At 47.1% G+C, this 21,326-nt stretch overlaps 1 protein-coding gene, 1 non-coding gene and 1 pseudogene across 4 annotated transcripts in view; 1 reads left to right on the forward strand and 2 right to left on the reverse strand.

The window, feature by feature from the left end:
* EFCAB2 (EF-hand calcium binding domain 2) overlaps positions 1-21,326 on the forward strand; it is a 195,534-nt gene that overhangs the window by 155,931 nt on the left and 18,277 nt on the right. Inside the window, exon 5 of one of the 3 annotated variants that reach the window (XM_063613557.1) lies at positions 7,042-9,340. The exons of 1 other annotated variant lie outside the window; for it this stretch is intronic. In XM_063613557.1, the coding sequence (XP_063469627.1) occupies positions 7,042-7,085 (44 nt within the window). In that variant the 3' untranslated portion in view covers positions 7,086-9,340. Of the gene's footprint in view, positions 1-7,041; positions 9,341-10,542; positions 15,454-21,326 lie in introns of those variants that run through there. One more of the 3 variants, XM_063613558.1, reaches the window with a different exon arrangement.
* Positions 9,340-10,532, reverse strand: LOC129458061 (aldo-keto reductase family 1 member B1-like; annotated as a pseudogene).
* On the reverse strand, positions 19,589-19,751 carry LOC129458996 (U1 spliceosomal RNA). The gene has a single exon (XR_008649822.1). It is a non-coding gene; the product is annotated as a U1 spliceosomal RNA (small nuclear RNA).

Raw genomic sequence — 21,326 nt, forward strand, 5'->3', positions numbered from 1 at the left:
AGCCTGCCTGTTAGTTTGGTGAAATAGGGCAGATTTTTTATTTCGCAAAAGTGTAGTAAATGGAGATGCTATTAATCAAGGGATTTAAATTATTATTTTTTTTACTATTTATTTCTTTTTTGAGACAGAGTCTTGCTCTGTTGCCCAAGCTGGAGGGCAGTGATCTTGGCTCAATGCAACCTCTGCCTCCCGGGTTTAAGCGATTCTTTTGCCTCAGCCTCCTGAGTAGCTGGGACTACAGGCACATGCCACCACGCCCAGCTAATTTTTGTATTTTTAGTAGAGATGGGGTTCTGCCGTGTTGGTCAGGATGGTCTCAATCTCGTGACCTTGTGATCCACCTGCCTCAGCTTCCCAAAGTGCTGGGATTACAGGTGTGAGCCACCGCACCCAGCCGGGATTTAAATTATTTATTTTATTATTTATTCATTTATTTATTTTGAGACAGGGTCTCGCTCTGTCATCCAGGCTGGAGTGCAGTGGCACCATCTCGGCTCATGCAGCCTTGACCTCCCCAGTTCAAGCAGTTCTCCTGCCTCAGCCTCCCAAGTAGCTAAGACTATAGGCACGCCACTACGCCTGGCGAATTTTTGTATTTTTTGTGGAGATGGGGTTTCACCATGTTGCCCAGACTGGTCTCAAACTCCTGAGTTCAAGCGATCTGCCTGCCTCGGCCTCCCAAAGTGCTGGGATTACAGGCGTGAGCCACCCTGTCTGGCTTTAAGTTACTTATTTAAAAAAAAATTATTGCCCACTCTTTAGCAATAGGGAGGGAAGAGTGTTTCTTCCTGGGTCCTCAGGAGTGGCTGTCCCTTCTGGGAAGGTGCACTTTGCAGTTGGGAAGTTAAGTCCAGGGAACCTGGTGTCAGTGGATTAATAGTTCCTCAACTCCTCATTTTGCCAGCTCTGACACGTAGGACTCATTCATTCTTTCAATCACTGTCATTCATTTATTTATTCATCAGGAAGTGCCTTCCTTGAGCATCGCACACCAAACTATGTAGCGGGGCTCAAAGAGCCATCGTGCCCAGTGCCTGCCCTCATAGGGCTGGCTGTCTAGGGAGGGAGGTGGGCGTGTGAACAGGCAAATCACACACCAATGGCCAACACCAGGGCAGAGTGATGGAAGCACTGCTGATGGGCAAGGAGAGCAGAAAACAAAACGACGACCCTGGGCCTGGTGCCGTGGCTCACACCTGTAATTCTAGTGCTTTGGGAGGCTGAGGCAGGAAGGTTCTTTGAGGCCAGGAGCTTGAGACCAGCCTGGGCAACAGAGTGAGACCCTCTTGTTTTTTTTTTTTTTTTTTTTTTTGAGACAGGGTCTTACTCTGTCACCTAGGCTGGAGTGCAGTGGCATGATCTTGGGTCACTGTAGCCTCTGCCTCCCGTATTCAAGCGATTCTCTTGCCTCAGCCTCCTGAGTAGCTGGGATTACAGGTACCATCACCATGCCTGGCTAGTGTTTTTTTTTTTTTTTTTTTGAGACGGAGTCTCGCTGTCACCCAGGCTAGAGTGCAGTGGCGTGATCTCGGCTCACTGCAGGCTCCGCCCCCCGGGGTTCATGCCATTCTCCTGCCTCAACCTCCTGTGTAGCTGGGACTACAGGCGCCCGCCACCTCGCCCAGCTAATTTTTTGTATTTTTAGTAGAGATGGGGTTTCACCATGTTAGCCAGGATGGTCTTGATCTCCTGACCTTGTGATCCGCCCGCCTCGGCCTCCCAAAGTGCTGGGATTATGGGCATGAGCCACCACGCCCGGCCCTGGCTAGTGTTTTTGTATTTTTAGTAGAGACGGGGTTTCACCATGTTGGCCAGGCTGGTCTCGAACTCCTGGCCTTAAGTGATCCACCTGCCTCAGCCTCTCAAAGTGCTAGGATTATAGACATGAGCCACTGTGCCTGGCCTAAAGATCCTATCTGTACCAGAAAAAAAAAAAAAAGAAAGAAAATTAGCCAGGTGTGGTTACTCACGCCTATATCCCAACTACTTGGGAGGCTGAAGTGAAGGCTACTTGGGAGGATCACTTGAGCCCAAGAGTTAGAGGCTGCAGTGAGCCTTGACTGAGTCACTGCACTCCAGCCTGGGCAATGGAGTGATACCTTGCCTCTTAAAAACAAAAAACAAAAAACAAAACAAAACAAAACAAAAAAAACTCTGGCTTGAAGAGTCTAGAAATTAGGAGCTGACATCTGAGCTGTGTCTTAAAGGACAAACAGGAAGTTTCGGGTGGTGCTGGCATCTGCAAGAGCACAAAGCCTCAGGAGCTAGACAGCGCCCACCTCGTCAAACAGATGTGGCGTCAGAACAAGAAACTCTCCAGGGCAAGAGGAAAGTGCCTAGATTTCTTGTTTGTATTTTATACCATGTAGATAAAATTGTTATTTATTTTTTGTAAGGCTTTCAGCCACCTTGAGTATCTGGCTAAAACCTATTTTTTCTCTTAAACTATAGACACAAAGATTAATGTTGTTAAAGTAGCATAAAAGCTGGTCTTGTAGAAATATTTTATCAACTAAATACACGGAAGAACTGTATAATAAAATCCTGTCTCCTTAGCTCTTTCTTGTGTGCTGTGTAGTACAAAATATTTTGTTTTTATCTCCCTTCTATGGTTAATACTTACAAAGCCAGAAACGGTTTTATCTGACATTCAGAAATATCAGTGTAAAAGCCGATAAGCCCTGCAAAGAAAATTGTTTTTCTTCCTTCTTTTCACCAATATTGGGAAGCTCCCAAAGATATCCAAGGTTAAGCAATTTGCATTCAGATTGTTGTTATTAAGTCTGGTTTCCTTCTCTTTTTTGTGAGACAGAGTCTTGCTCTGTTGCCTAGGCTAGAGGGCAGTGGCACAGTCTCTGCTCACTGCAACCTTCGCTTCCCGGGTTCCAGTGATTCTCCTGCCTCAGCCTCCCGAGTAGCTGGGATGACAGGCGCCCACCACCACACCCGGCTAATTTCTTTGTATTTTAGTAGAGACGGGGGTTTCACCATGTTGGCCAGGCTGGTCTCGAACTCCTGACCTCAAGTGATCCACCTGCCTCAGCCTCCCAAAGTGCTAGGATTACAGGCATGAGCCACCGTGCCTGGCCTGGTTTCTTTCTCTTGACAAATGATAACGGAGAAATTAAAGCTTATCTACTTATTTTTTAATTTAATTTAATTTAATTTTATTTTATTTTATTTATTTTTGAGACAGAGTTGCCCTCTTGTTACCCAGACTGGACTGCAATAGCGCAATCTTGACTCAGTGCAACTTCTGCCTCCTGGGTTCAAGCGATTCTCTTGCCTCAGCCTCCCAAGAAACTGGGATTACAGGCGTGCGCCACCATGCCCAGCTAATTCTGTATTTTTAGTAGAGATGAGGTTTCACCATGTTGGTCAGGCTGGTCTCTAACTCCTGACCTCACACATCCACTTAGTTTTAAATATGCTTCAGAGCAGGCATGGTGACTCATGTCTGTAATCCCAGCACTTTGGGAGGCCAAGGCAAGCAGATCGCTTGAGGCCAGGAGTTCAAGACCAGCCTGGCCAACATGGCAAGACTTCGTCTCTACTAAAAATACACAAATTAGCTGAGTGTGGTGGCACGCACCTGTAGTCCCAGCTGCTTGGGAGGCTGAGGCATGAGACTTGCTTGAACCCGGAGGTGGAGGTTGCAGTGAGCCAAGATTGTGCCACTGCACTCCAGCCTGCATGACAGAGTGAGACTCTGTCTCCAATAAATAAATAAATATGCTTAAAATGGGAAATGATGACTGCCAGGCTGTGGGATGTTTACTTAAGCAAAAACCTCTGTTACGCTACCTGAGAATTACATTACCCAAGTTTGAATAATTTCAAAACTACGGGATGGGCCTGCTCTGTCTGACCTCCTGCACACTTACACCGAGAACTGAAAGACCCTAGGGTCAAAAATATTTAAGATCTGCCATGAGAAATAGATGAGGGAGAATTAGAGCAAACCTTGGCCCTAGGGTGCATTTTGAGATTGAAATCGCGGCCTAGTCTCTTCCGTTACACCATCAGTCAATCTTGAAGGACTGAAGAATAGCTAAGAACAACATAGGGACAGGTGCACTGGGCTTGGCCGGGGAGGGAGCCAGGGGAGGGTGTGGCTTCCTGAATGCCCTCGAAGTTTGCCCCTGCAGCTTCCTTCGGAGAACTGGGAGAACACCATGTATCACCTTGTAGAGCATTTTAAAAACGAGTGAGAAACCTTTGTCGGGAAGATGCTACATGCTGTAAAACAATGATAGTAAGCTGGGCGCGGTGGCTCACGCCTGTAATCCCAGCACTTTGGGAGGCTGAGGCAGGCAGATTGCCTAAGGTCGGGAGTTGGAGATCAGCCTGACCAACATGGAGAAACCCCATCTCTACTAAAAATACAAAATTAGCCGGGTGTGGTGGTGCATGCCTGTAATCCCAGGTACTCAGGAGGCTGAAGCAGGAGAATCACTTGAACCCCAGGAGGCGGAGGTTGTGGTGAGCCAAGATCGCAGCACTGCACTTCAGCCTGGGCAATAAGAGCGAAACGCCATCTCAAAAAAAAGAAAAAAGAAAAGAAAAGAAAAGAATAATGATAATAACAGTTGATGAAATGCTTCGATTTCCAGAAGATATTATATAAAGAGAGAACTTTACTTGCATGGGACAGCTGACGAGCTCCTCAGCTAGGGAGAGGGGAGGGATTGACTCATTCTTGATGATGGGCAGGGCCAAGGCTGTAGGGAATTGGGCATTGTCTGGTTGCTGGTGGCTATGAGATGCTGGTAGAGCCCAACCCATGCCTCTGGCTGTTATGCGAGGGTGGGAAAATTCCAGTTTGCTAGAACCATTAATAGCAAGAGTGGAAATCATGGGTAGGTTTACTGTTTATTCAAGCAAGTACTTCTAATTAAACAGAAAAAAAGAGTGAGAAATCCTGACCAAGGCATACTCATGATTCTCAGTAAAATAATTTCTTACTTCTAGTGATCATAATAATAATGAAGTGCGAATATGAAGTGAAATGCAACATTAAGGGTTGGTTAACCCCAAATTCTTTCATCAAAGAGCAATATACAAGAAATTGGAGAGTTTTTTTTTTTTTTTCCATAATAAAAGTAACCATTAAGGGTAAGGAACTGAGCCTGGCACAGTGGCTCATGCCTGTAATCCCAGCATTTTGGGAGGCCGAGGCAGGAGGCCAGGAGTTCGAGACCAGTCTGGGCAACAAAGCAAGGCCCTGTCTCTACAAAAAAAATTAAAAGTATCTGGGCATGGTGATGCATGCCTGTAGCCCCAGCTACATGGGAGGTTAAGGCAGGAGGCTGAAGTGAGCCACTATCATGCCACTGTACTCCAGCCTGGGCAACAGAGCAAGACCCTGTCTAAAAAAAAAAGGAGGCCGGGTGCAGTGGCTCACGCCTGTAATCCCAGCACTTTGGGAGGCTGAGGCAGGCAGATCACAAGGTCAGGAGATTGAGACCATCCTGGCTAACATGGTGAAACCCCCCTGGCTAACATGGTGAAACCCCCCTAGCTAACATGGTGAAACCCCATCTCTACTAAAAATACAACGAATTAGCCACACGTGGTGGCGGGCACCTGTAGTCGCAGCTACTCAGGAGGCTGAGGCAGGAGAATGGCGTGAACCCAGGAGGCAGAGCTTGCAGTGAGCCTAGATCGTGCAACTGCACTCCAGCCTGGGCAACAGAGCGAGACCCCTGTCTCAAAAAATAAATAAATAAATAATAAATAAATAAATAAATAAAAGAGCAAGGAACTGAACCCAGTGGATATGCTGGGGCATCAGATAGAGGCTGTTGGCCATTTAGTTAAAATAAGATGGATGACCATAATCTGAAAGATGTAAAACAAGAAACTTACCTAATTTATTTTTTGAATGAATAAAATGTATGTGGTACAGAACTCAAAGGTATGAAGGCTCATAGAGCAAAAACTAATTTTTTTTTTTTTATATATGTGTCCCAAAACCAGTCGTATCCCTCTCCCGAGTGCACCGATTCCAGGGAATCCTGATGTGAACAGGCAGGTAGCATCCTTATGCGCCCCTCACGCATCTCTACACATCACACTTTTCTCACTAAGCAACAGGTCCCATACGCTCAGTTCCTAATTGTATAAATACCCACCTCATCGATTTCAATGTCTGCGTAGTATTCTATGGCGTGAATGTGCCATATTTTATTTAACCAGTTCCCTTCTAAAGAATATGGAAGCAGTTTTCCATCTTTCAGAAACTCTGATTTATTTATTTATTATTTGTATTTTTTTTTCCTGACAAAAATGCTGTTCAGAACAGAAATTTGAGTTTAAATTGCAGTGGCTGTTCTGGTTCATATAGAACTAGACTCCAGCCTTTTCCTCATTTTCTTTTGCCTGGTAGATTTTTGCTTATCCTTTTATTTTCAGCATTTTTCAAACATTTTATTTTGGGTGTGTCTCTTGCATACCCAAGCAGTGATTGCAACATTTTCAGCAATTGCTATAATTTCCATTTTAGATACAGAGACACCTGTCACTTCGCACCTTAAATGAGGAGCTTCTGAGCTAATTTCTTCAATGGGAAGGCACCTCGGGGGTGATACATGAATAATGTGGAATAATGCAATTTGGGCAGATTACCAGTTAAGAGCAATGTTAGGCTTGGCCCGCTTTGCCTTGCAGGCCACTAAAGCCTCAAACAGTATGACACCTGGCCTTTTACAAAAACCGGACAGTGGAGGTGTTGACAGGAATGGTGTTAAGCCAGGTTCATCTGGGTTTGTCAAGCGTAGACTTCTATTTTTAAAATATTTAGGGCAAATACAGTTCAAAATTAATTTGGTCAACTACATTTTTCTTTAGTTTCTTTAGTTTTGAAACCTTTGTATATTTTTATTAATTATGAAACTCATACAAATTATGTAGGCAGAATTTTCAGGAAGTTTTATGCCCCTTTTTATAAACCTGTAACAAAGAAATAAGTGATATAATAGGGAAATACTGAAGTGTATTTGCACAGTCTTTGTATTTTACAAAATTATCATCTGACCGTAGATGTGATCGTTGCTGTTCCAAGTAACAGAAAACTCAACCCATAAAAGGAATTAACTGACTTACATGGAACGGAAGAGTCCAAAAGCAGAGGTAGCTTCAGATGCAGCTTGATCCAGGGCTCAGATGCCATCATCAGAATCCAATTCTTGGATCTGTTTCTTCGGGTTGGCTTCATTTTCAGGCAGCCCCTTTCCTCATATCCTCAAGATGGCAGAGGCAGCCCATGGTCTTTCCCTTGCAGAGATAGATCACCAGGAAACAATACTTCTATCCCTAGCCATGAAACAACAGTCTCGAACTTTATTCTGACTTGATCAGCCAAGTCCCTGTTGGAACCATCACTGCCTAGCTTAGGCCTGAGACAGTGCTGCACCTCTGCTACCAAAGGCAGGGCTGGCCTTCCCTAAAGTATATGTGCTGGGTGGGAGAGAGGTATGGATCTGAACCAAAACGAGGGCTGTCCAGCCTCAGCAAATATCTCTCGCAGTCCACATGCCTCTAACAGGAGGCAAAGCATCAACCCCTCCCTCTGGCTCCCCTACTGAAAATTCCCTCAGGAGCCTCACAGGTCTTAGGCTTCTCTTAGCTACTTCTTCATCTACTTTTTTGCTTCCCTAATTATTTTTCTTTTCTTTTTTTCTTATTTTATTTTTAGAAGGAGTTTCGCTCTGTCACCCAGGCTGAAGTGCAGTGGCCTGATCTTGGCTCATTGCAACTTCCACCTCCCGGGTTCAAGCGATTCTCCTGCCTCAGCCTCCTGAGCAGCTGGGATGACAGGCACACACCACCACACCTGGCTAATTTCTGTGTTTTTAGTAGAGACGGGGTTTCACCATGTTGGCCAGGCTGGTCTCGAACTCCTGACCTCAAGTGATCCTCCCGCCTCAGCCTCCCAAAGTGCTGGGATTACAGGCGTGAGCCACTGCGCCCGGCTGCTTCCTTAACTCGATCTCCTCTCTGTATCTTGCTTTGTCTAGCTGTTCTCTCCATATTCATCCAAATATAGAATATCACCCTTCTTTAATTTGCTTAGAAGTACCCAGATGCATGGCATTGTATGTGGTACACCTTGAAAGAAGGGTGAAGAAACGAGGGGGAGTGACTTAGTAGCACATGACAGCACACAGTTTAAATTTTAATATTAGCCCATTTACAAAAAACAGCTTCTATAATAGTCATTCACATACCTCAACACTTACCATCCCCTCCCCACTTTTTTTCTGGAGACAGGGTTTCACTGTCGCCCTGGCTGGAGTGCAGGTGGCATGATCACGGCTCACTGTAGCATCAACCTCCTGGACTCAAGGGGCCCTTGGGCCTCAGCCTCCTGAGTAGCTGGGACCACAGGTGCATGCCACCACGCCCAGCTAATTTTTTTTATTTTTTGTAGAGACAGGGTCTGGCTATGTTGCTTAGGCTCGTCTCAAGCTCCTGAGTTCAAGCAATCCTGCCACATCAGCCTCCCAAAGTGTTAGGATTACAGATGTGAGCCACCGTGCCCAGCCAACGTTCACCCCTTTCAAGCGTACAATTCAATGGATTCTAGTATCTTCACAGTGCTGTACAACTATCACTCCTATCTACTTACAAAGCATTTCCATCATCTTAAAAAGAATCCCCATGTCCAATAGCAGTTCCCCTTCCCCCACCCTCATCCTCGGGCAACCGCTAATCTTCCTGTGTGTCTGTGGATTTGCCTCTTCAGGGCATCTCGTATAAACACAATCATACAATATGTGGCCTTTTGTGTCCGGCTTCTTTCATTTAGTATAAGGCTTTCGAGGTTCATCCATGTTGTAATGTATATCCTTAGTTCATTCCTTTTTGTTAAGCTCACAAAAGCACTTTTTATTTGAGGCAAGGAGACTGGCTACAGGGATTACAGTTGCAGCAGTCAAAACGCAACTCCAAGTGGCACTATTTGGACCGCCGATTTTGCTTCATTTTGGCTGGAAAAGGGTATTCAGGATGTACTTCTCCCAGCTGGACAAGAAAAAAAGGGCAAAGAAAACTGGAAGAGACGTCTTGTCTACACAAACTGCTGTTTGGACACAGCATCAACCTGACCACACCATTGCTGGTCAGTCTGCAGGTCGCTGACCCACTGCTAAAGGACACAGGCCATACTACACTTGCTAGAAAAACTGAGGCAGGAAAAAGAGGTGCAAGGCACTTGGGGAAGAGCAGGTACCTGTAGCTTTAAAGCTCGGTGTTGAAGGGGTAATCCTTGCAGGAGGCACAGCTCACCAAGACACAGACTCTCCCGTCCCTGTTGTAGCTGACTACAGTGGCCACATCAGGCTGCTCAGTTGAAAGTCAAAGACCTCCAAGTTTTCAGCAATGCGTTCCAGCGTCACCACCGAAATGATGATAGGAATTACCACCAAATTCCTGTGCATGAGAAACCAGATCAGAATCTGGGCTGCGTTTTTATTTGTTTATTTTTTTTACTGCGCTTGGCTCTGATTGCTTTGGTGCTAGGATCCCGCAGACCTGTCACGAAAGCTGAGGGGACTATAGGCAGTCACCACCTTGCCTTTGGATTGGCAGCCCTGGATTAACTTCTCCTGAGGTGGGCACAGATGGCACTCACTCTGGTTAACCACTGTTTTTAAGCCAGGTTTCTTTTTTTCTGTCTGTCATATATATATATATATATATACACATATATATATATATATATACACATATGTGTGTATATATATATATATATATATATTTAGAGACAGGGTCTCACTCTATCACTCAGCCTGGAGTGTAGCGGCATGATCATAACTCACTGCAGCCTCGAGTTCCTGGGCTCAAGTGATCCTCCCACCTTGGCCTCCCAAAGTGCTGGGATTATAGGCTGAGACACCACACCTGGTCTTAAGCCAGGTTTCTTTACCATCTCCTGGAGATGGCTGCAGTTGGAGATACCAAAAGCTTTCATAGCCCTTCATCCACCAGCTCTTCCATGTGGCCACCCATGTGTCCATGAAGTTGGTGTCACTAGGTACCACGTTGTCTGTCCCATCCAACAGGAAAAATAGCCTGTTGGCCAGTGAGTAAGATAGAGCTCCAGGTGGTCCCCTGAGGATCTTCTGGCAGGCTCCTTTACCAGGCTCTTCTCATGGTATGAGCACCACAGCTTGCTGACAGTGGCAACGTTCTCAAGCTTCACATACTCCGTCACTTGGCCTGGAGGGGACTTCTAGGTGTCCAGCCCCACGACAGGCATTTTGGCACCATGATTGAGCACGATATGGTGAGCCATCCTCACAGGATTAAGAAGAATTCTGGACAGAAATACAGTTGTAATTAAGCATCAGTCAGCCTGCACTTTGACCCACTTCCTTGTAACCAACAGTGACGTAGCACTAGATAACATCTGCACCCCAGTTGTTCCTATAGATAGGATTTCTGACCTTAGAATCATAAGGCTTTTGTTTAAAATAGATGGGATCTCTGACACTAGAATCATAAGGCTTTTGTTTAAGAATTGCTTAAGATGTTTTTCAGATCCTGAATTCCAGCAAGACAGCCAACACCAATCAGTTTGAAGACCCCCACAGAGGAATGTGGTCAGCATGAAAATACAGCTTCATCTCCCTCTCCCATGACTCCACCCTGCACACTTTGACCAATCAACCATCTCCACACTCCAGTCTCCACTCCCAAACCCTTAAAAACCCCAGCCCCAAATTCCTCAGGGAGATGGATTTGACGTTTCCTCCCATTTCCTCCTTCGGTGACCCTACGATGAAACCTCTTTCTCTGCTACAACCCTATGCCTCGGCGCGTTCACTAGCTGGTCCCATCCGGCAATGGACCCATCGTGGTTACCGTGGCTGGCCAAGCCTGCTGTGCTTCACAGACCCCACTCAGGATCACACCACTTAGTTCCATTGTTTGGAGACGCCATGCTTACTTATCCCTTCATCAGCTGATGAGCATTTGTGCTGTTTTCACTTTTTGGCTATTATGAAAATGTTGCTATGAGCATCCGTGATATTCGCCCATTTAAAAAAGTGTTTTTCACCATAACTGCTGTGGGAAATTTCTCCCTGGCTCTGTCCTTTCTTTGTAGCCCAGGCTTCCCCCAGGTTTTGACTCTCCCTCTCTGGCTCAAGGTCAGCTCCTTGCCTCACCTTCTAGAGCAATTCCACTCTCCCACCTCCTACTGCGGCATTTCCAAAGCCTCTGCTTAGCAAGGGACCACCCATTCCGCACCTCTCCCCTTAGGGCTGCAAGCACCTGCACAAACTTGGTGGTTTCATATGCTTCAACTCAATCCAATTCTCTCAATTTTACGTCACCAATCTTTTTAAGCCAAAGGGAAGGCAAAGATTTGATCTTCACATCCCATGAATCACGACACCTACCTTAGAAGGCAGAAGCAACTATAGTTGGAAGAGCAATTGTCTTTTCAACATGTGGAATGATGTCAAGGCTCTTTCCTCCCCATACATCCTGCCCTGTTAGTGGCTGGGGCTGAGGGCTTTCCCAGGAAGCCAGATTGTCCTCACAAGTTCAGCAGGACCCTGGGGCTTCCACAGATAGTAGGACTTATCAGAAAGAAGTCTCGATCCAGATGCCAAGAGAGGGTTCTTGGATCTCACCCAAGAAAGAATTCCGGGGGGAGTCCATAGAGTGAAGTGAAAGCAAGTTTGTTAAGAAAACAAAGGAGTAAAGAATGGCTACTCCATAGGCAGAGCAGCTCCGAGGGCTGCTGGTTGCCCTTTTTTTTTTTGAGACGGAGTCTGGCTCTGTCGCCCAGGCTGGAGTGCAGTGACGTGATCTCGGCTCACTTCAAGCTCCACCTCCCAGGTTTATGCCATTCTCCTGCCTCAGCCTCCCGAGTAGCTGGGACTACAGGCGCCCACCACCACGCCTGGCTAATTTTTTGGTTTTTTTTTAGCAGAGACGAGGTTTCACCGTGTTAGCCAGGATGGTCTTGATCTCCTGACCTCGTAATCCACCCGCCTCGGCCTCCCAAAGTGCTGGGATTACAGGTGTGAGCCACTGCGCCCAGCTGGTTACCCATTTTTATGATTATTTCTTGATTATATGCTAAACAAGGGCTGGATTATTCATGAGGGAAAGGGGTGGGCAATTCCTGGAACTGAGGGTTCATCCCCCTTTTAGACCATATAGGGTAACTTCTTGACATTGCCATGGCATTTGTAAACTGTCATGGCGCTGGTGGGAGTGTCTCTTAGCATGCTAATACATTATAATTAGCATATAATGAGCAATGAGGACGACCAGAGGCCACTCTCATCACCATTTTGGGTTTGGTGGGTTTTGGCCGCTTCTTTACTGCAGCCTGTTTTATCAGTAAGGTCTTTATGACCTGTATGTTGTGGTGACCTCCTGTCTCATCCTGTGACTTGGAATGCCTAACAGGCTGGGGACGCAGCCCAGCAGATCTCAGCCTTATTTTACCCAGCCCCTAGTCACTCTGATTCAAATGCCTCTGACATGACCATGCAGATTTGAGAAACAGGCCCTCAGCCAACCAGACTCTGGCTCTCAGACACCTAGAGCTGTGAAAAGAACATTACGGGTCATAGTCACAAATACCAGGGGTGCAAAGCTTCAGATGAGAAGACACTTGTCAGACTCAGAGGCTCATCCAACTCCATGGAGATCATTATCACCACAAGCTCTTCAGACACTTATGGAGGTTTTCTAAGGGATGTTTTTGTTTTCTGGATTGCAATTTTGTTTAGGAAGAGATGAAAGTGAGGATCAACTACTTTGAGGATTGTACAACTGTAAATTGCACAAATATGACTGCATATTTATATTTGCCTGCATTTGTGAAAACAAACTTGTCAAGGAGCTTATTTCTGGAAAGGGTCAATGATTCTAGAAAAAATAAAAAAAGATAAATATGAGACCCTTCAGGAAAAAGAAACTTACTCTAGGGAAGTTTTTTGTTTTTTTAAAGAAGCAGTATTCACCCATGTTTTTAAAAAGGAACGTGGATTTCAACAATAATATAATGAGTAAAGCATCTGTTTCGTTTATGAAATTAGACCTATTAAAGAACAGAATCAGTGAGGGTTAAGGTAGGGTGAGAGTGACAGGGAAAGAAAATGGAAGGAAGGCCAGGCACGGTGGCTCACGCCTGTAAGCCCAGCGCTTTGGGAGGGCGAGGCGGGCAGATCATCTGAGGTCTGGAGTTCGAGGCCAGCCTGGCCAACATGTTGAAACCCCATCTCTACTAAAAATACCAGTATTTAGCCGGGCATGGTGGCAGGCGCCTGTTGTCCCAGCTACTCGGAAGGCTGAGGCAGGAGAATCGCTTGAACCCAGGAGGCAGAAGTTGCAGTGAGCTGAGATCACACCACTGCACTCCAGCCTGTGCCACAAGAGCATACCTCCATCTCAAAAAAAAAAAAAGAAAGAGAAGAAGAAGAAAATGGAGAGGAAAACAAAGACCGAGGCGCACCCAGGCCTTTGGAAAGTCAGGCTGTGACCCCATGCAAGCAAGAGCCCTGTGTGTGGCTCCCACGGTGCCTGCCACATACTAGCTGCTCAATAAATGGCTGTGAAATAATGCTGATCACAAAGGACAGAATGGGAAAGATTAAGAGAGAGAAAAGGAAGTGTGGAGGAGTACAAGCAGAAATAATAACAGGCTGGGCACGGTGGCTCATGCCTGTAATCCCAGCACTTTGGGAGGCTGAGGTGAAAAGATCATTGAGGCCAGGAGTTTGAGACCAGCCTGGGTAACAAAGCAAGACCTTGTCTCTACCAAAAAGTAAAAAAAAAAAAAAAAAATTAGCCAGGATAGTGACACGCCTGTAGCCTGTACTTGGGAGGATGAGGTGGGAGGATCGCTTGAGCCCAGGAGTTCGAGGCTGCAGTGAGCTATGATCGCACCACTGCACTCCAGCTTTGGGCTATAGAGCAAGACCACATCTTGAAAATAAAATAAAAAAGAGAAATAACAACAACCAATTCCACTAATGTAAGGCTTTTCCATTTACAAAACCCTCGCCATGACTTGATTCTTATAGTCAATCCACAGGGTAAGAAAGAGCATTTGTACAGAGAAAACATAACATTTATGGTGGAGAAGTGAAGTCTGTCACCAGAGGCCACACTCCTGGGAGGTGGCAGGGCCAGTTCTAGACGAGGACTTCCATCTGCCAGCCCCATCCTGGCTGCACAACACCACGCTGCTTCTGTCTTCTGGAGGCACAGCCTCAAAATCGGGCCAGTGCTGAGGGGCCTGGGGACAGGGCTGGAGATGGGGCTCTGGGAGGCAACAGCACAGGGAAGATTTTCGGAACCATGAGACTGGTGAGACCAGCAAGGAGCGGCGGGGAGCACAGATGGAGAAGAGGGGCTGGAGGACCGAGCCCTGGGTGCCCATCCTTCGGAGGGCGCGGAGAAGGGACAGACCCATGAAGGTGACTCAGTGGAAGGAAGCAGAGGGAGGGAGTGGGGAGTCCTGGGAGCCGCGTGGAGAGTGCATCCGGGAGGGAAGGGGGCCACCCTGCCTGATACCTAGTGAAAGCCCCAGAAATAAAAGCTTGTTCCTGTTTTTATTCATGTCTTGTTGGGAGGAGGAGCGAGCAGTGAGTGTGGTAACAGCTAAATTGTCATGCACCACAGCGCAGAGTAAAGAGCTGATGTCTCAAATGGATAGATTAAGAAACAGCAGAGCAAGTGCATTTAGACAAGCAGAGATGAATACCTCAAAAACCTCAAAATGGTCACCTCAGAGGGGAGCAGGACAGGTGTGGAGGGGAGGGGCAGCCAGGACAGGGGATTTTAAAAAATAAGCCTTTTGATATTATTTGCACATGTATTTCTTTGATAAAGAAAATTTTTTTAATTTTTAAATTTTTGTAGAGATGGGCCCTCACTCTGTCACCCAGGCTGGAGTGCAGTGGCATGATCATAGCTCATCGCAGCCTCGACCTCCTGGACTCAAGTGATTCTCCCGCCTCGACCTCCCAAGGTGCTGGGATTACAGGCATGAGCCACGCACCCAGCCTGATAAAAAAAAAGCTTCCAAGGACACCAAAAGAGGGCTTTTGCACATGCAATTGTTTAAGGTGATTGATGAATGGTTTTGGGGGGCTGATTGCAGAGCCCACCAGGCTGCAGGGCTGGCGTGCACATTCTCCAGGACCCCTCCTTCACACTCACTGTCCTGGACATCTTCCCTGCACTGCTAGGACACCTCGTTGTTTGTTCACTAAGCTCTTCCCTGGCTCAGTGAGAGAAAATTCAGAGGCCCCAGCAGCAGAGGAATAACAGGCTCCAGTGGAGAAGGGACCAGGAAGGAAGTAATTGGAAATCTCTTCTTCCTCCCAGGTTCTATCTCCTCTGATCATTCCCCACTGCTGAGGGTCGGTAGAAAGGGGGGTGACACACTCCCACCCTGTCCTTGTCACACTGTGATCTCCCCCAACGCATCAGTGCCTGCACCTTCCAGGCTCCGGAAAGACGATGTGCCCTTTCTACTTTGGAAAATCACAATTCTCAGAAGACCAACAGAAATGCATGTAGAAAATGATGGAAATTACTGGGTATCAGAGGACACGATGACCTGAACAAGCAAGATGGTGGGGGCCAGGGGGTAGGGTGGAAGCCAGCTAGGACCCGATGGTGACAAATGCATAACTATTTGCTTATTTTCAGTGCCTTTTGCTTCAAATGAGAGGTTTCTGCTCTCCCACGGTGAAGTGTGAGGCATAAATCCTGCTTCATTACTGTGGACTTCCAGGGGGGTGGCACGGAGCCCAGGAGTCCCTGTGCCATGATGAGGGGGAAGTTGGGAAAGAGAAGCAGAAAGAAAATGGAAGGGGGCCAAACACAGGAGGTGTGAGGAGGAAAGCCAAGGAAGTCGAGGGGAGAGGGAATGATAAAAAGGAGGGAGAGGCCGGGCGCGGGGGCTCACACCTGTAATCCTGGCACTTCGGGAGGCTGATGCAGGAGGATCGCTTGAGCCCAGAAGTTTGAGACCAGCATGGGCAACAACATAGTGAAACCCCGTCTTTACAAAAAAAAAAAAAAATATATATATATATATAAAAATTAGCTGGGCAGGGTGGCATGCACCTGTAGTTCAAGCTACTCGGGAGGCTGAAGGGGAGGGTCACTTAAGCCCAGGAGGTCAAGGCTGAGTGAGCCATGATCACGCCACCGCACCCCTAGGCTGAGCAACAGAGGGAAACCCTGCCTCAAAAAAAAAGGGGGTGGAATGAGAAGTAGGGTCTAATAGTAGGAGGCAAGGTAGGAGGCTGGCCCAGAAAACGAGTCGGGGTGTCATTTTGTGCAGTGATGCAATGGGTTAACGCATTAGTTTCCTAAGGCTGTCAGGGTGAGTTGCCACAAACTTGATGGCTCAAAACAGAAATCCAAAATCCAGGTGGCAGCAGGGCCATGCTCTCCCCCTAGGTCCTAGGGGAGGATCCCCCTTGCCTTTGCCTCTGCAGCTACTGCTGACCCCAGGCGTTCTTCGTCTCGCAGCTGCGGCACTCCTGTCCCTGCCTCTCTGCCTTCACGGGACCTTTTCTCCTGCGTTTCTCCACGGTGTCTGTGTGTCTCCAATCTCCCTCTTCTTTCTCTTATAAGGACACTAGTCACTGGATTTAGGGTCCACCCTAAGTCCAGGATGATCTTATCTCAAGATCCTTAACTTAATTTCATCTACAAAACCCTATTTCCAAATAAGATCACATTCACAGGTACGGGGGCCATGGACTGAATGTGTCCCCCCAGAATTCCTATGCTGAAATCCTAATTCCAGTGTGACAGTATTTGGAGGCGGGGCCTTTGGGAAGTGATTACGCTGTGAGAGTGGAGCCCTCATGAATGGGATCAGCGCCTTTATGAGAAGAGGCTGGAGACCCACCATGTGAGGATATGGGGGGAAGGTAGTGCTCTTGAGCCCAGAAGTGGGTCCTCGCCAGCACTGACCGTGCTAGCACCTTGATCTTGGATTTGCAGCCTCCAGACGGTGAGAGATGAATGTCTGCTGTTTAAGCCACCCAGTCTTGGCATTTCTTATAACAGCCCTAAGTGATAACTGATTTGGGTGCCCCTATTCAACCCTTGTTTTGACTTAGATGACATTCTCTACAGGGAAAATTTCTTAGGACTATTGGACAAAATATAAAGTTCTTTTCTTGCTTTTTGGTTTTGCAAAAAAAAAAAAAAAAAAGAAAGATTAATGGGTCAATGAGAACATCTGAAAAGTCTGGAGTATCACTGAGGAAACACAGGGCGATTGAGAATCCCGAAAGTGACTGGAAACCCATGATAGAAGTGAGATATGCTTTTCTGTTGTCACCTCATCGGACTGTGTGTGATGACACAAATGCCAATAGCCGGCAAACGGCGAGGAAACCAACATGCTCCTGACAGCCTCAGGAGTGCCCACGCTGAATGATTTTTAAGTCGAATATCTGACTAAAATAAATAATTGTTTCATTGCTTTGTTGATTTAACCAACTCTGAAGCCTAAAAGACACGTGTGAGGCCCTGTGAGGGGAACCAATAGGAATGTGGCCGAATGGCGTCCTTGGAGAGTTCATGGTCTGATAGGAGAGAAGGATTTTATAGGAAATCACAGCCACAGGAAAGGAGCCCACACGAGATGGCTGTGGGGGTTTGGGGAAGAAGATAGTGCACCCAGTTGGAGATATCAGAGAGGGCTTCCTGGAGGAGGTAGCACTGGAGCTGGGCATGGTAGGAGGAAGGATCTGAATGAATATGTGGTGAGAGGAGGAAGGCCATTCTGGGCAAAGGCAAAACAGAGGTGGGAGGGGGCGAGCTCGTCAGGTGCTAATTAGTAGTTCAGTTTGGTTGGACCTTAGAGTCTGTGGACAAGAGTAGCGGAGATTAAGCATAGTGGGGTTATGCCGGGGCTGGCTCCAGGAGGGCCTTGAAGGCCATGCAGAGTTGATGCCGCAGACCCATGATTCCGAGGTTGGGAGAGAAGGTCCAGCTCACAGAGAAGCTCCAGGGGCTGGAGATAGTCGGAGAGAGCTCCTCCAAAACGCCTGATGTGCCCTGGGGCATCCCTCCTACCCTGGAACTGATGCCCTAGACAATGAGATCTGCTAACACGCTCTGAGCGGGGAATGGCACCGCCAAGCTGTGCTCCAGGAAAAATTCATCTGTAGCTCCTTTTAAGACTTAACAGGAGGTCAGGCGTGGTGGCTCACGCCTGGAATCCCAGCACTTTGGGAAGCCAAGGCGGGCAGGTCACCTGAGGTCAGGAGTTCGAGACCAACCTGACCAATATGGCGAAACCCTGTCTCCACTAAAAATACAAAAATTAGCTGGGTGTGGTGGTGCACACCTGTAATCCCAGCTACTCGGGATGCTGAGGCAGGAGAATCGCTTGAACCCAGGAGGCGGAGCTTGCAGCAAGCTGAGATCACGCCACTGCACTCTCCAGCCTCAGTGACAGAGCGAGACTCCATCTCAAAAACAAACAAACAAAAAAACCACTTAATGGCGATGGGACAAATTTCATGGGGCACTACTGCCATCTCCCCAGTTATGTGGAATAGGGCTGACCAAGGGAGATGGCTGTGGGAACAGGAAAGAAGCAAGCCATGGGCTCTGAGTGCCTGCTTGTGAAGCCGGGACTGAGCTGTCTGGTGCCGGTGGGGCTGGGCGCAGGGAGAAGCTTTTCTGGCTGGATGTTCGCTCCTTGTTTGGGTTAAGATAATGTGTGTGCGATTGTCTCAGCCTCTCATCTCACAGGAGTTCCTAGTGCACTGCTGATGCCGAGGTGTGCAGATCCGTGCTTGAGACACTCATCTGTTCTCTGATACTCCTCCCTCATCTGTCTCTGTTTTCCTTACACTGGCAGAGGGGAGGATGAATATCCATGGCCCATCATTTCCTTCATTTGGATGATGGAAAGATGAAAATGTTTCAGCATCCCTTGTTGACCTGTGAGCTGCAGTAAGGCCTGAAGAACCCTCTGCCCACCAAGAGCTGGGGCAGTGTGTGGGGTGTGGCAGAGACAGAAGAGATGGGAAGCTGGACATCCTGTGAACTCGTGTATCAGCTCAACTCCTACCAAGCATTCCATTCCCCTGCTCAGGCCCCAAGTCTCAGAATCATCCTTGCCTCCCTTCTTTCTCCTTCTCCCTCCTCAACCAATCTGCCAAATCCTACCTTCACAATATGGCCAGTCACCATGGGTGAACCTTCAGGACATTATGCCAAGGGAATAAGCCAGTTCCCAAAGGACCAACACTGTGTGATTCCACTTATCTCAAGTACCTCGGGGAGTCAGATTCCTAGAGACAGAGCGTGGAATGTGGATGCCGGGGGCTCTGGGGAGGGGAAATTGGGGGGTTACTTCTCAATGGGTACAAAGTTTCAGTTCTGCAAGATGAAATGAGCTCTGGAGATGGATGGGGGTGATGGGTGTGTGACAATGTGATGTGTGTAATACCACTCAGTGTACACTCCAAAACGCTGAAGATGCTAAATTTCATGTTGTATGCATTTTTTATAATAAATAAATTATACAATAAACACCACTGACTTCAAGTCTCATTGGAAAAGAGTGACACAGTGGAAGCAGGAACGAAGTCCCCCACTACCACAAATTATGCAGTTGAGTTTCCTGCATTTGGAGAAATTGCAGGGGTCAGCATACCTGGAGTGCAGCGGGTAAGCCTCGCTCTGGGAAAACCATCTTCATGATCATGGCACCTTCCCTGCCAGGTAAGTATGTTATATGCACTTTTATCACAATTTAAAAAATACACACACATATAGATTTATCTGTGTCATCTATATCTATCTATATCATTGATATCTCTCATCGATGTCTATCTGTATCTACATCTAGATCTGTATCATCTATCTCCAGCGCTCCTCCTCCATGGCTACTGGCCTGGTCCAGGCTGCCTTTATCTGTCATCTAGATGATTACAATGACGTCCTTCCTGGTCTTTGCTTCTGTAACTATGTTCCCAACATGTAGTCACAGTGATCTGAATAAAACATAAATCAGATGTGTCGCTGTTCTGCTCAGAAGCCTCCATTTGGCCTCTTTCTTGGAGTAAAAGCCAAAGTGCTTACCACGGCCCCCATGGGCTTTCCAGGCTGGCTGTCAATATCCCTCTGCCATCACCTCTCACTGCTCTCCCCTGACTTTGCAGCCGCAGCGGCCCCTTGACTTTGCTGATCCTCACGTAGACCACGCGGAGCACGCTCCTGCCTCGGGGCCTTTGGTCCCAGCATCCCCTCTGCTCTAAATGCCCTTCCACACAGCCTCCTGCCCGGCGCTCTCACTTCCTGCAGGTCCCAGCCCAGATTTCCTGTTAGCAATGAACCTTCCCCAAATACCCTAGGAAATAAGGATGCCCCTTGCCCTACCCCACACTCTCTGTCCTACCTGCCCTACCCTTGTCAATCCCTATTTGTTTCTGCTAGAATGTAAGTTCCAGGAGGGCAGGTCTCTGTTTGGTTGGCTGCTGTATTCCTAACACCCAGAGCAGGGCCTTGCTTTTAGGCACTCAATATAGTTGTTGAATGAATATATTGAGACTTCCATTTCTTCAGGCAATAAATCAATCAGAAAGAGGCCGCTCTAGGTATTTCAAGCAAGAAGAGATTTTTCTTTTTTCTTGTGAATTTTTGTGGGTACATCGTGTGTGTGTGTATTTGTGGGGTCCATGAGATGTTTGGTTCGGGCACGCCATGTGAAAGGAGCACATCATAGAGAATGGGGTGTCCATGCCCTCAGGCATTTGTCCTTTGAGTTACAAACAACCCAATGACACTCTTTATTTTAAAACGTACAGTTCGTATTGACTCTAGTCACCCTGTTGTGCTATCAAATAGCAGGACTTCTTCATTCTGGTTTTTTTTTATTTTTTTGACCCATTACCATCCCCACCCCCTACTCCCCCTCCCAGCCTCTGGTCACCATCCTCCTACTCTCTCTGTCCATGAGTCCTGTTATTTGAATTTTGAGAATATGTGATGTTTGTCTTTCTGTGCCTGGCTTATTTCACTAAATATAATGATCTCCTGTTCCATTCCCGTTGTTGCAGATGACTGGATCTCATTCTTTTTTATGGCTGAATAGTACTCCATTGTGCAGGTCTACCACATTTTCTTCATCCATTCATCTGTTCTTGAACACTTAGGTTACTTCCAAATCTTGGCTCTTGTAAATAGTGCTGCAACAAACAGCAGTGCAGACATCTCTTCAATATACTGAGTTCCTTTCTTTTGGGTATCTACCCAGCCATGGGATTGCTGGATCATACGGTAGCTCAATTGTTAGTTTTTTGAGG

The sequence above is a fragment of the Symphalangus syndactylus genome, chromosome 19, assembly GCF_028878055.3.
Source record: "Symphalangus syndactylus isolate Jambi chromosome 19, NHGRI_mSymSyn1-v2.1_pri, whole genome shotgun sequence".
Taxonomy (NCBI): Eukaryota; Metazoa; Chordata; class Mammalia; order Primates; family Hylobatidae; genus Symphalangus; species Symphalangus syndactylus.